The 15449-nt window shown below is 38.4% G+C and overlaps 2 protein-coding genes across 2 annotated transcripts; one reads left to right on the forward strand and one right to left on the reverse strand.

The window, feature by feature from the left end:
- The first annotated feature begins 1825 nt into the window (after nucleotides 1-1825).
- Nucleotides 1826-8303, forward strand: LOC126585602 (auxin response factor 6-like). The gene is made up of 14 exons (XM_050250058.1): nucleotides 1826-3007; nucleotides 3570-3682; nucleotides 3890-3988; nucleotides 4071-4127; nucleotides 4199-4354; nucleotides 4511-4595; nucleotides 4763-4853; nucleotides 4951-5115; nucleotides 5192-5314; nucleotides 5577-5652; nucleotides 5807-5954; nucleotides 6047-7179; nucleotides 7313-7503; nucleotides 7876-8303. Exons 1-14 carry the CDS (start codon nucleotides 2965-2967, stop codon nucleotides 8072-8074), a joined length of 2679 nt encoding a protein of 892 aa, XP_050106015.1. The 5' UTR covers nucleotides 1826-2964; the 3' UTR covers nucleotides 8075-8303.
- Nucleotides 8304-11211: 2908 nt separating this feature from the next.
- LOC126585607 (uncharacterized) lies at nucleotides 11212-14333 on the reverse strand. The gene is made up of 6 exons (XM_050250064.1): nucleotides 14163-14333; nucleotides 13495-13663; nucleotides 12673-13362; nucleotides 12054-12480; nucleotides 11814-11895; nucleotides 11212-11552 (listed from the first exon to the last, which is right to left on the reverse strand). The coding sequence occupies exons 1-6, from the start codon at nucleotides 14190-14192 to the stop codon at nucleotides 11346-11348; spliced, it is 1605 nt and encodes a 534-aa protein (XP_050106021.1). The 5' UTR covers nucleotides 14193-14333; the 3' UTR covers nucleotides 11212-11345.
- Between the last annotated feature and the right edge of the window lie 1116 nt (nucleotides 14334-15449).

The following is a 15449-nucleotide window of genomic DNA, read 5'->3' on the forward strand; positions in this document are numbered from 1 at the left end:
ACTCATACAAATGAGTTTCAGTTCAATTGTAACTGTCATGTCGACTATTTTTCAACATGAACAAATTTTTTCGAAGAATAATATCTAAAGCCAGATTATACCGATGAAATGCCTGGAATTTCTTGTGCTGGCTAGGCCTATTATTGCATTTCACTTTGCGGCCAAATTTGAAGTTTAGTAGTGGAGATAATATGGGCAGAATTTAATTTAAGCACTTTCATAATTTCATGTGTAGATGGAATCCGTGTTGGCCCATCTCGACCGTGCATGATTACTGAGTGGATGAGCAGTCTAGTGAGTGAGTAGTACCAATTACTATTGAGATTTTCTCCGAATTTTTGTGTTCGGATGCAATTAATTCAAAGATTAACTAATTTTAAATTTTGTAATTCTTATTAGCTCATTCTATTAGCTCATCTCATATAAATTAAATGTTTATATATATATATATATATATATATCTTTCAAGCTCGAATTTATGAGTTTTTGATTTCCAAACACAAAGATTCGAAAAAGATATCAACTCAGGTTCAGATTTCTGAATTTTTGATTTCCAGACACAAAGATTTGAAAAGGATATCGACTCAGCAAATACTTAGCAAGTTGCAATCCATAGCCACTAACAATCACCCTATCACCCTATCACCATACTTTTCAAATGTATAGTGCCATCTAATCAATCCATGCACTATATACCAATTTCAAACTGGTTTTTTTACTGCCATGGGTGGTGGAATTTTAGTACATAACTGGTTATACATTGTGTCTTCTTTCTCTCCCTCGTATTTTACATGAGAAATTTTACCGTGTAATTAGTTATACATAAGAATTTTCTTTTCTATTTTTCACATCATGCGAAAGATTTTATTATGCAACTAGTTGTACATTTTTGTCTTTTTATCTCCCACCTCACGTGAGAGATTTTACCATGTAACTAGTCTTACATCCATATGTTTCTATCTCTCACATCAAATGAGGCATTTAACTGGCTATGCATTGTTCTTTTTAATCTCTTGATAATTTGAAGGATTATATATATATTTTTTTTTTATTTCTCACATCACTCGAAAATTGTTACCATGCAATCGGTTATATACAAAATTTTAACGTTTAACTAGTCATACGTCTTCATGTTTTTATATCTCTCTTCAAATGACTGATTTATCGTGCAACGAGGTATACATCATCATCTTCTTTCTATTTCTCATATTCCATGAGTGAGGACAAGATAGGAGAAATGGAGAAAAAAAAAATTGATGACCGCAAGTCAGGCTAATTGAGAAAAGCAATGTTATACCTAATTTAGAGTTTTTTTCTTCTTCTGTAAATTAGAGTATATAAGATTACCTAAACTACCAACTTATAGTACCTGTTTGTCAAGTAAAATACCAAAAATTACCATTCTAATCTCTTCACCAAAATTGAACAAAAAAAAAAAAAACATGGGCAATTTAGTAGTTACATGCAACGTAATTTTGCTATTTTTACACCAACCACACAGCCATGTAATATAGCAAATCCTATTTAAAAAACATAAAAAAAATATGCCCATGTTAGAAGAAATGACCCCATCATTGTCTCATATTTCATAATTTTAGAAACTAATCACTTCTTAATACAAATAAAAAATAAAATGGTTCACACATACTGTATGTTTGGGCATCTACTTGTAATTTTTAAAGGCAACATATTTTCTTGCAACCCTGCTACCTAGTTTATTCCACAATTTAACTTTTCAAAACTTCAAGGTTATTTCTGCAAAAATCATCACCACTGTGCCCATTTTTTTAATTTGATAACTCAAAGCTCAAAAATAGGCAGGCAAAGAAAACAAATTAATCAAAAAGGAAAATCAGCTAAACCTTCTCCTCTGAAAATCTGACACTTTCTCTCTCATCCTGAACCTAAAGTCTTTCTTTAATAACTTGTTCCCTTGGTATAAAAAAGACAGCAAAAAATAATGGCGGTTGTGCCTTGATTGACTGAAGCAGAGGGGGAGAGAGAGAGAGAGAGAGAGAGAGGTAAAGCAATAGTGACAAAGCCAGCAAGCACTAGTAGTGTACTAGAACAATCACCACCACCACCACCGCTTACCGCACCCAGCAGCAAACCTTGTGTTTCCATTACTGGAAAGTTTGGAAGCAAACCCAACTCTTGGATTCTCCATCTGTGCATATATTCTTCCTCAACAGTCTCTGTTTCTGTCATCTGTCAGCCTATTTTCTGCAGAGTTGATCATCGCGTAGCTCTCAGTTTCCTCTTTAGAATAATGCACAGGCCGTTTGTTTGCACCTTGCTTTCACTTGGGTTCCTTGCAGTTTGAGATCTGGTCCTTTCCTGCTTTCATGGTGGCACAAGCAACTTGGTGTTCTGAGGCTGAGATCTGGGGATTCTGTTAGCAGTTCTGGGGTTTTAGGCTTCTGAGTTTTGCTGGTTTTTTAGCTGTAATTGCTGGTTTTTTAGATTGGACTATCGGGGACTGGAAGTGTACAATCTGTGACTTTGAAGCTCTGTTAGTCACAAATGGTGATGTGGGTTTGTTGAAGATTGTGGTATGAAGTCTTTAGTTGCAGATTGGACATTTTGGGGGGTTTGGTTGAGGCTGGCTAAGTGCGAATGAAGCTGAAATTGATCGTTTTTTTAAACGAAACCGGTTTCGGTTGAAGTTTCAGGACTTGGGGAATTGAGGGTTCTTCTATTTATATTTGCATGAATGTGAAGCTTCATGCTTTTGTGATTTCCTGGTAAAGTTTTGCATGAAAGTTTGTTTCTTTGGGGGGCTTGGATGTGTGTTTGCTGGTCAAATATGATATTTTGCAGTAAAAAAAAGCAGGGGAAGAAAAGGATTGTCCTGTAATTTGGGTGAATTTTGGTGTTAAGTTGTTGTGATTGTGACTGGGTTTAATAACTTTTTGTGGAGTCAAATTCTTGGAGGCTTCTATAGTTTTTGAATCTCTGCAAATAATGAGGCTCTCATCTGCTGCTTTTAGTCCTCAATCCCAGGAAGGTATGGTCGATTAATGTTGCTTTGCAGAATTGTTTTTGTGTGTATTTTCTTTTTCTTTTCAGGATTTTAAACCGAGCTATAGCTATAACATGTTGTATGAATTAGATTTGGGATGTTGATAGTTCTGTTTGGTTGCCCAGAAATTGTTGGGGGGGGGGAAATTAGATTTTAGAACTTCATAACCCAAGTTAGCAATTGTATTAAGCTCTCTCTCTCTCTCTCTCTCTCTCTCTGGTTTCTTTTCTTTCCTCCATTTCTCAGCTGGAAGTGTCTTAATCCGGCTTAATTTTTTTTTCTGCCTCTTTCTTGTGCTTGGGGTTTGATTTTATAGATTGACGCAATCGTGGTAAACTTAAAAAAATTAGTCTGAGATTTGGAAGTTTACCATAATTCCAGAAGTCCATACACTGATGGAAAACTGTTTCCGTTTATAAAAAGAATCTCAGAGATGAGATTTTAGTTTTTTTTTTTTTTTGTATTCTTTAATTGGTAGATTTAATCGAATTCTGAATCCAAGTGTTGGCTTTGATTGGTATTCGTTTTCATGAACTCCGTTTTGCAGGGGAGAAGCGAGTTTTGAATTCTGAACTTTGGCATGCTTGTGCCGGCCCTCTTGTTTCTTTGCCCGCTGTTGGAAGCCGTGTGGTTTATTTTCCTCAAGGTCACAGCGAACAGGTTTGTATAAATAATTTGTCAGTTCTGCTTTTGCAAATTTAGTGGCATGTTGTTTTTATTCGTCAATTTATGTTAGCGAAAGGATAAATTTATTTTTGCCTACTTTTTGGGCAACAAATGTGGTATTCTGGGTGATGAATCTTCTGTAAATGTTCTACTTTTTGGCTCATTTTCCTCATATGCAAACTGAAATGCTTCAAAATGTAGGTTGCGGCATCAACCAACAAGGAAGTGGACGCCCATATTCCTAACTATCCAAGCTTGCCACCGCAGCTCATCTGTCAACTCCACAATGTGACAATGCATGTAAGGCTTGTTTGGTTTGGTAGTTCTGGTTCTTAATATTCCGATATAATGGTTTCTAAAGGTTCGATGTTGTTAACTTCAGGCAGATGTTGAGACAGATGAAGTGTATGCACAGATGACCTTGCAACCTCTAAATCCGGTATGCCACTTTACCTTGATTGGCTTTTGGAACCATTGGTCGCTTTCTCACATGTTAACCTTCATCTGCAGCAAGAGCAAAAGGATGGCTACCTTCCAGCAGGGTTGGGCAGCCCAAACAAACAGCCTACAAATTATTTTTGTAAAACCTTGACAGCCAGTGACACAAGTACTCATGGTGGTTTCTCTGTCCCTCGCCGGGCAGCTGAAAAAGTGTTTCCTCCATTGGTAAATTCTCTAACTAAATGCAGTACGACCACCACTTTTGAGCATTACTAGGGTTTGTGCAATAGTTCTGGCACGTGGTCTGTGAAATGATGTTTAATGTTCCTGTCTGCAAATTATAGGATTTTCCCTTGTTTTTGATATCGTTTTTGTTGGCAGGATTTTTCCCAACAACCACCTGCACAAGAGTTAATTGCAAGGGATCTACATGATAATGAATGGAAGTTTAGACACATTTTTCGAGGTGAGGTTTCTAAGGACATTTTTCGCGAAAAATGAAGAAATATTTTTAACCTCTCTTCATGACTTCTTTTAGTTTCCCGACTTGAATAGTGAGAATATCATGTTACATAGCCTTTCATTCTATAAAATGAATATTGACATGTTCGTTGATTTTTTTTTCTATTTCAGGCCAGCCCAAAAGGCACCTCCTTACAACGGGTTGGAGCGTGTTCGTAAGTGCAAAAAGACTTGTTGCTGGAGACTCAGTCCTTTTCATCTGGTAGGCTGTTCACCCGTTCTCTGCTGTGTTGTTTTGTTTTGGTCAAATAAATAATGTATTATTTTGCAATGCTCATACTATTTTTACCTGCTTGCAGGAATGAAAAGAATCAGCTACTCCTTGGTATCCGGAGAGCTAACCGACCACAAACTGTGATGCCTTCATCAGTTTTATCAAGCGATAGCATGCACTTGGGACTTCTTGCTGCTGCAGCTCATGCAGCTGCAACAAATAGTCGTTTCACCATATTTTATAATCCAAGGTATGAGTCTATATAGTCTGATGATACCAGATTTTTTTAGGTTTATTACTTTGAAACTTCAACACCTTTCGTGCAGGGCGAGCCCATCTGAGTTTGTCATTCCCCTGGCCAAGTACATTAAAGCGGTCTGTCATACATGCATTTCTGTTGGCATGCGTTTTCGGATGCTGTTTGAAACAGAAGAATCAAGTGTCCGCCGGTAGGTTCTACATTTATTTCCTCGAGATGTTATAACCAAAACGTTTTTTTTTTTCAACAAGTCTTGGATGCTTGTAATCTCGTTCTGAAAATAACATAAAAAATTTATGGGTTGGGTGTGTTGGTGGTGATTTATAAACAAGAATAAGACAAAAGAATATGAGGGCTTTCGGTACATCGAAGACTGCTAGCCTCCTTTATATTATTTTATTCTAGAAGTTACAAACTTTATTGGTTGATATCTGACAATTATACATTATCAGCTACATGGGAACAATAACTGGCATAAGTGACCTAGATCCAGCTCGATGGCCTAATTCACATTGGCGCTCAGTCAAGGTTTGTTCCATAATTCTTAATATATAGATAAGTATTGAATATCACAATCTGATTTTTTTTTTTTAATTTTTTTTTTTAAGTTCATTCAGAATATTGTTTTACATCTTTTGCAACTTTGCTGGAACATTGATGGGAAAATTTTAATTTAATTCAGGTGGGTTGGGATGAATCCACGGCTGGGGAGAGACAGCCAAGAGTCTCACTGTGGGAGGTTGAACCATTAACAACATTTCCTATGTATCCATCTACGTTCCCCCTCAGGCTTAAGCGGCCGTGGCCACCTGGACTACCTTCTTTCAATGGTATGCTCATTTACTGCTACATATAGCTAGTTTCAACTCCCGAGTTTATATCTTCTAGCATTGAGGCAGCAAGAAAATCTTTGTTCTCTCAGGTATGAGGGACAACGACCTTGGCATGAATTCTCAACTTATGTGGCTTCAAGGAAATAATGGAGACCGTGGAATGCAATCGCTGAGCTTTTCTGGCATGGGGATCACACCATGGATGCAGCCAAGACTTGATGCTTCTATGATTGGCTTGCAACCAGACATGTACCAAGCTATGGCTGCTGCTGCACTTCAAGAGATGAGGGCAGTAGATCCTTCCAGACTGCTACCTACATCCCATCTACAGTTCCAGCAGCCCCAAAGCCTTCCTAATAGGTCTGCTGCCTTGATGCAGCCTCAGATGGTGCAAGTGTCTCAATCTCAACAACTCTTTCTCCAAGGTGTTCAAGAGCACCATCGCCAGTCTCAGCCTCAGGTGCAAACTCAGTCTCACCTTCTTCAGCAGCAATTCCAGCATCAGAATTCTTTCAGTAACCAGCAGCAGCAGCAATTAGTTGATCATCAGCAGATTCCAAGTGCTGTCTCTTCCATGACTCAGTTTGCTTCCGCCTCTCAATCCCAGTCACCATCTTTGCAAGTTGTCACATCGCTATGCCAGCAACAGAGTTATTCTGATTCTAATGGGAACCCTGCAACCAGCACCATTTTATCTCCCTTGCACAGTCTCATGGGTTCATTTCCACAGGATGAATCATCCCACCTGCTCAACCTGCCTAGAACCAATCAATTAATATCTTCTGATGGCTGGCCATCAAAGCGAGCAACGATTGATCCTCTTTCCTCTGGAGTTACTCAATGTATTCTGCCTCGAGCGGAACAGTTGGGACCTCCCCATATTACTATGTCGCAGAATTCTATTTCATTGCCACCCTTTCCAGGGAGAGAGTGCTCACTAGACCAAGAAGGTGGTACCGATCCTCAAAGCCATCTTTTATTCGGTGTCAATATAGAGTCCTCACCTCTTATAATGCAGAGCGGGATGTCAAACCTTAGAGGAGTTGGCAGCAATTGTGATTCTACGACCTTGCATTTTCCTTCTTCTAATTACATGAGCACTGGAGGCACAGATTTTTCACTTAATCCAGCAGTTACACCTAGTTGTATTGATGAATCAAGGTTCCTGCAGTCTCCAGAAAATGCGGACCGTGGAGACCCACTAAACAGAAATTTTGTTAAGGTAAGTTGCAGTGGCCTCGTTAAGGTTTATAAATTATTTTGTATAGTTCAATAATTTTCAACTAGACCACATGTGATATGATAGATGCCTTAATATGTTCTCGTCTTTTAATCAAAACCATAATTATTTGCAGGTTTATAAGTCAGGGTCCTTTGGAAGGTCTCTGGACATTACCAAGTTCAGCAGCTATCAAGAGCTACGTAACGAGCTTGCTCGTTTGTTTGGCCTTGAAGGTGAATTGGATGACCCTGTGAGATCAGGCTGGCAGCTTGTATTTGTTGACCGGGAGAACGATGTTCTTCTCCTCGGGGATGACCCCTGGCCGTGAGTTCCTACTTCTATAATTTTGTTTGGTTGCAAACTCGGGCAAATACTCCTAGGCTCCTAGCTATGAATTGTAGGATAAAAAAATGCATGAGTCCACCTGAGTCTGAACTTTCGGAGACTAGCTGTAAGTTGTGAAGAGTTAAGACAAGGAGTATTTCTGTCATTGCTAACTGTTCTAAGTAAGAACAACTTAATTTCCATGTGGACTAGGCTTCCAATTTTTGTAGCGAATGACTTGCATATATTTAGGCACTATTGAAATGTTGACCACTTGACAGTAAACTTTCCGGTGCACCTTTAAATTAGTTTCGTCTGAATTCGGTTATCGATTAACCGACTCTTGATTCATTGTTCTTATGCTGATACCAGGGAGTTTGTAAATAGCGTGTGGTGTATCAAAATACTATCACCACAGGAAGTGCAGCAAATGGGAAAACGAGGCCTAGAACTTCTAAAGTCAGTCCCAAATCAGAGGCCCCCAAACAATATTTGCGACGACTATGGAAGCCGGCAGGACTCAAGAAACTTGAGCAGCGGGATAACGTCCGTGGGGTCACTCGAGTATTGAACAACTTAACCGGTTAAGATACCATTCTCTCATCTGTAATATTATTTGCAACCCCGAGTTGGAAGGGCAGCCTAATACTTTAGCTTTAAAGCCTTGTTTATATATAAGCCAATACTGTAATTAAATGGTACGTATTTTTTTTCAGTATTTCCTTCTATCGAAATACGTTCAACGTTGTATTAGGAGATTAATGTTTGTGAAAATAGCCTTAAAAAGGTTTATTACAGTATATTTCTGGTGCAGTTTACAAATTGTGGGGAAGACGAAGCCCCTTGTTTGCTCAATTAATCTCTCTCGTTGCATATGAACTGTAAGTTCGTGTCTGCATGGCTTTCTCTAAGCGATATTGACGGAGGAGGAGCTGAACTCTGAACTTCGGCTGCAGGAGTGAATGCTTTACATGCATATCAAAATACCTAATTCTCTCATACTTCATATCTACACGCGCTTCGTTTGTGCATTTAAAAGCAGAATATTTGAGGTAATGGAGATATATCTCTGCCTAATTTTCTCGCGAATTTAAGTCGTTTGCAAATGATTCTATCCGTAATTCTAAGCCATTCTCGTGACTTGTCCACTGCGAAGGTCAAGCCATTGACACGTGCATCTGGGGGCGGAGGTCCCTAATGCAGTTGCGAGGCTCCTGTGAATGTTTATCAACCTTCTTTCACAATGGGCCCCTTACTGTGTCGGCATGCATGTTCTCAAAATTAAACGCTATTTTTTTCAATTTTTCTTTTAATTGAAATTTTATAAATTGGGTTGGTGAGTAATCTCCAATTCTCCAACCATGAGTCATGAGCGTTTTTTTTTTTTTTTTTTTTACATGAACTTTGCCAAACTCTTCAATTCTAACTCTTTCCTTTTAAAAAAATCCACGTACTTGAAGTCGAATAAAGAATCGAACTCGAACATACACATTTATACAAAAAAAGTTTAATAAATTGTCAATCATGTATATTTCTATAGTCAAATAAAGGGTCGAACAAATGAGCATTTTGCTTCAAAAGAAGGTCAAAGAATATGACTTGGTTATAGTACATTCATTTACGTATTAGATAACAAATGTATTAAATAAATACATGTACTGTACGTCTACTTCCCAAAGAACAAGAGACGTTTAACTTCAGGTTTAACGGAAAGGGATTCGGAGCAAATTCATTTCGACCAAATTCACATAGTTCAGGATCCGGACCGTGAGAATTTGATCCAACGGCTACATTTATTATTACTTTTAAACGATCCTTCTATTTGTAATCATTAAATCAAATTTATTTCAAACTAGATTGATTAGATGAAAAGATTTCACGGTCAAAAAAGTTTACCACTAAGGTGACCAGTGGACCCGAGTAGAAGTTTGGGTTATGCATGTTGTGGGGCTACCTACACAGATGGGACATTTTGATGGATGGAACGGTGACAAAGGTAGGGCACCCTCCACAACAATAATAGGACCCTGCCCTTTTAAAAGGTCGGTTGGCATACAATTATAGGGCAGTGACTTTTTTTATTGAACTTGCATTGTAATTTGCATGATCACTTTTGTACATGACCCCATGCTCTGTCATCCACACCATCACTGATTATCAAAGTCTTCATCTTTGTTTAAACACAGAAAACACAGACAAGATGAGCAGAAACCCTTTTATTGTCTGCCTGAATTGAAGTTCAGTCCAAAAGTCTTTGGAGGAGAAAATTTGTATATGATCTCGACGTTTAATTATTGGACTTCTTTTTTCTTTTTAATTTCTTCCAATTGTGATGTCATAGTGTGATAGAGGTAGCACTTGGTGCGATGACAAGTGTCTTCGTCCATGAGCGGTAGGTCTTGGGTTCGAGATTTGGGAGCAGCCTCTCCATAAATGGGGGTAAGGCTAGCCGACATTCACCTCTTCCAGACCCTGCGTAAAGCGGGAACCTTGTGCACTGAGTACGACCTTTGTGGTGTCATAGTGTGATGGTAACACCATGTGAGAGTTGAGCTAGCATGAGTACAATCATTTATGCAGTATGTCGGGTTAGAGGTCGTGTGCTAATGGCTGTGTATGTGTCATAATTTGCTGACATGTGTTCAAAAAGTTAATTATATGCTTTTATTAACACGTGAGAAGTTAAAAATTAAAATAATTTTGATACCTAGTTTTATTAAAATGAAAACTAATGAAAAATATTTGAAAACTTTGAGTTTTAACGATAAGGACAAAATAATGGGTAAAGTGAATAGTACCAGGATTGATATTTTAGTGTAAAAATGTGGTTTTTCGTTAAAGTGAACAGTACCACGGATTTTTTGTTAAAACTCCCTTTATTAAATGCAGAAAAGTAAAGAATCAGAATGATTATAGGTGGCACAAATAAATATTTCTTTGCTTGTAAGGATTGCTCATGTAGACATAAGCAACTCAGAAAAGTAAGATTATGGTGGGAATTGTTGTTTGGTAAGAAAGACAAGTTCCAAAAAGTGGATGCTGAAAAATGTATGTTAAGCCATGTTTGAAGCATGCCTAGAGGTGTCTAGGTTAAGTGGCCTGGCCTTGGGCATTGGGGGTGCCAAATATAAAAGAGCCCTCCAACTCTAGGGGTGTGCACAAGCATGTGGGGTTTCATTAAACAATACACAAAGGTATAAGCTTTTTGTCATGTGAGGTAGGAATACTTATGTCATCAAAAGTTGGGTTGGGAATTGGAAGATGTCCCATGAATTTCAAGTGGGACTGGGGACACCTAGATCCAAGAACCTTTCTTAGGGCTAGGAGCCTAGGACTTTCTACAATGCTCCTATCTGGGCTGAAATAGGTTTAAGAGTTTGATGGTAGTGGGCTTAATTTAAGGTACAACAACTTTCAATTTGAGGTAGTCTTCTATGCGCATCCTAGTTGTGTGGGTGTGAGAAGCCATTCGAGGACTCAATATTGTTCGTCGACAGGCCACTCACACCCTCTGATGGGCACCGATAGAGTTTGAAAGAGAGAATTTCTGCCTTCAACATATATAAGCTAAAATAAGTCTAACTAGTATAAAATTGCTTCAGATTTTTCTTCTCTCAAGAGTCTCAACATTCCCTATTTGTTCTCTTCTTTTCATCAAATCTCATAAAGTTGGGGGAGATAGTGCAAGACAATGACGGAACGTAGATGTTCAAAAACATTGGTTGCTCTTTCGATACAAAGTTTGTATATTACACACAAACTCCTTCAATCATACTAATGAGTACTGAACATGTACAACACAAGCGGTGTATGAAACTTTTCTTCTATATTTTGTTTCTGGTTTACCACAACCAACCGCAACAATTGTAATGAGATGATGGCATTCGTCCAGTCTGGCGGATGTATTCAGCTTGAGCTGCAGTTTTCTCTGCATTTTGATTCTTTCTGGCTTCAGCTGCTGCCCGTTTCTCTTCGGATCTTTGCTTTGCTAGTGTTATCTTCTTCACTATCTTGGATTGAGCTTGCGCTCTCATTTGTTCAACTTGAGCCTGAAAAGTACTCCGGAATTAGTTATGACAAATAAGTTATCCTCCCTACCAAAAACATATAATTTGAGAGTACGAAACACTACTTGAGAGTCAAGAAAAGCATAAATTATAATACTTTCCCAATCGCCAGGTATAAAGTTAATAAATGGAGCTCACTGAACCAGTTCAATACAATACAACAGAAATATCGACCAAGGTTTCAGACTCGAAAATAGAACAGTTCTGCTGACTAATGATGCAAAATCAAAATAACTTAAATACCTCTATTCTCTGCATCTCTGCTTCGAGTTTTGCCTTCTGCCGACTTTCCCATGCTTGGATTTGGATTTCATCGCGCTTGTATCTGAGAAATGTTAGCGTTCTCTAGTCATGTTAGGATGGCAGAATATATCTACATGGTTTCTAGTACCAAAGCATAACAGTACTCTATAGGAAGCAACGAAAAAAGGTGATCCAATTGAAGTTCTTAAAGTATGGGGGTTATTGGGTTAAAGAAGAAACCTTGCTGTATGTCTACATTTTTCAGCTTCCTCCCAGGCAGCTGCACGTTTTTCATACTCTATCCGCTCAAGTTCTGCCGTATCAGTTTTTTCAGCAGAAAGTTTTTTCTCCTGCTCATCTTTACTTGCCCAAGCGGCAATGTTCATCTTACCAAGCTGAACACCAAGTTCTACAATCTCCCTTCTTGTCTTGAGCTTTAATTCTTCTTCCGACAATTGCTTCTTGTTGTTTGGCTGTGATTCCCCATCAGTGGTAGGTGTGGGAGCCGGTGCACCTCCTCGGGGGGTTGACGGCATTGAAGAGATTGGGCTGCGGAGTGGGGTTGTTGCCCCTTCGGGAGTGGCAGTCCTTGAAGGCTCTTGACTTGGGATAGGTGTCATTTCTGTTCCCATGTCTCTCATTGAGACTGCTCTTATGGCAGCAGTGCCTACATAAACCGAACGCAAAATGTCAATTTCCTCTGCCTCTGCTATACACCTTGAAGTCTACGAACAAGGAAGCTATAAGTAATGCAACAACGAATCTCTTGATATAGGCATTGAAAATTTTCATCGAAAAGAAATACAACTCCTACATAACAAAGTACCACATGAGGTTCTTAAAGCCAATGAAAGCGTACCTGCAGTATTTGCGACAGTACTTTTAGAACACGGTGCATTCCCATCACCTACCTCCATTAAATCTTTACTTTGTGTGGATTCATCAAACAAAGCATTCCCGTCAGAAGCTTGACCTGAACTCAATTGAGACTCCGAAGGAACAAAAGAGAATTTATCTAATCCAATCTGCGATGAAGGCTGACAGAAATCAACCCGCTTTGTGTCTGCCCCTCTGCCATTTGGCTTATAATCATAATTAGCAGACTCCGGAACCACCCTCACCATATTTGTCACCGGCAAACGAATTGTTTGGTTTTGTGAAGCACCCTTTCTGGGAAAATTAGCTTGAACAATTTGCTTACTCATTATCCATTTCTCAGCGTCGTTCCACTTAGATGGCATAGTTCTTGAAAGCGTTCTCGAAAGGTGCTTATGTACCGACTTCTCCCCTTTATGAAACTCAAAACTGGATGAACTAGCATTACTATCATAATCAAGACTTTCGTCATCCATCATTCTCACGGGGTGAATTGCGCTTGAATTACCACTCTCACCCTTTGCATAAAGCTGCAATTTAACACGACCGGCATCACTATTTTCTCGTGGCAACGACTCCTTTGGTTGGCAAGAAGCCTGATCGCTTTGTCCAACGTCCAATGCCGCTTCCCTCAACAAATTCATGGACAGAACTTCCAAACTGGAAGATGTAACTGGACAGCACAAGACTTAATCAGTAAACAGTTTAGCATTTCGGCAATGCGCGTAAAAGCCATTCGAGAGCTAAGCTGGGATTAATCGACGCTCGTGTTACAAATTTTCAAATCAAAAGAAGTGAGACAAACCTTCCTCATCGCCATTCATGGGGTCTAACAAGCTATTCTTCACGAATTCAGAATCATCAAGCTTCGAGGGCGAAGTTCTTGAGGAGTTGCTGTTTGATCCATCCTTCTTTTTGTGATGGTGAGGCCCTATTAGCTTCATCCTCAATTTACTGGGAGAAATTATACCAGTCTGAGAAGGCAAACAAAAAAGAAACAGTAAAAATTATTACCCTTCATTCCACTAATAAAAAAAAGATGCTAAAAGCTGAGATCTTTGTGAACAAAATAAACTGATTAAACAAATCCAATTAATAAAATTACTTCAGTCATTCTAAATCATCTCAAATTCGAACCAAATAGCATTATTTTGAGTTTCATTTTATTTTTAAAATTAAAAAAAAATAAAGAGGAAAATTAACAATTATTACAGAAATATAAAGTAATATTACAATGAAGTAGCAAATGGGAACCCAAATTTGATTGAGCACATAAATATTACAGCAAAGCCAGTTTCAACAAAATTCATGATTCTTCAGTGCATTTTCTCATTTTTCCCACCACCCCATTTCAGAAACAACCCCACAAAGTAAAAATTCATTCAGAAAAAGTCCATAACCAAAGAGAAAAAGCTCCATTCATCTCCAAAAGAAAATAAAAAAGTTGAAAACATGGGTTTTTGTTGAATTTACCTGAACTTTGTGTATCCTCTCGTACTCCATTAGATCTCTCTCTCTCTCTCTCTAACTTTCTCTCTCTAAAAGAACCTTCTTTGCTCTCTAGAATATCATTCTGAGGAGGAACTAGAAAGAAAGAAGGGACCTTTAAATTGGGGGAAATACATCTCTCTCTCTCTCTCTCTCTCTCTCTCTCTCTCTGTATTTTGACTGTCTGTATTTTTTTGGTAGGCAGACAGAGTCTCAGAGACAGGCGTGTTTTCACTGTTCTAGTTATAAGATCGCATGATTTTGTTTGGTTTAGTTGTGCTCCTCTACAGCACAAGGCCGTGCTGTACTTCTTTCTGATCCTGACACGTCATCAATTGACCCCACCATCACCGGGGACCACATGACGTGCCAACAATCTGCAGGCGGACCTCTCTTCCCTTTAAATTATAGTTGGCGGGCTTTCCACCAGAGCCAACGAGGAATTGCCCATTTTCTCATAGAATTATTATTATTTTCCTTTGTATCATAATTTTATTTACTAATTAATTTTTCTATTTTTGAAAATGAATCAAATGATTAAAGGCAGAGTGTTTTTGAACAGTGACAATGATGAAAAGTGGAATTTCAGTTTGCTCTGCATATAAACTAGGGATGGGCATTTAAAAAAAAAAAACTCACTGAACCGTCCGCATCGTGTTGGTGGCTTGGTTTGGTTTGGTTTGGTTTGGTTTTTTTTTTATATTTTTAATTATTGGTTGTTTAATTGAACAGGACCGATCTTAATCGGTTTGGCAATCAGTTTGGCAATTGGTTTCTCAAATTTTTAGGGTGCAGTTAATCGAATCGATCAACATATATTTAATTTTATTTTTTAATCATAATTAATACGTGTAGTAATATAAATTGTTAGTTATTTACGAGTTAACGTGTTTTTACCACATGAAAATAAAACCTGATTAGTTTAAGATTTCCTTTGGAGAAGAATAGAGGGCACCATTTGGAGAAGGCAACAGCAGCTGCTGCTTTGGTGCTCTTCTTGGGCTGCTTCATTTGTGCTTTCTCTTGACCAATCACTCATATTAGTGCTAAGTTCTATAGCTTTTAGGAAAGACATTTGTTATGTATTTTCGCCTTCACACAACCGAGAACCGATCAAAACCAACCTGCCATTGTCGGTTAATCGACCTGATCAATTTTAGACCCAGCTTGGTTGGTTTTGATTGCAATTTTAACCCAACCGATTAGGTTAGTTTGATTTCAGTTTTTGGCCCAAAATATCATTTTGCTTTAAGAAAATGGCGGTGAAAAAAA

This window comes from Malus sylvestris, chromosome 10 (genome assembly GCF_916048215.2).
Source record: "Malus sylvestris chromosome 10, drMalSylv7.2, whole genome shotgun sequence".
NCBI classification, from domain to species: domain Eukaryota; kingdom Viridiplantae; phylum Streptophyta; class Magnoliopsida; order Rosales; family Rosaceae; genus Malus; species Malus sylvestris.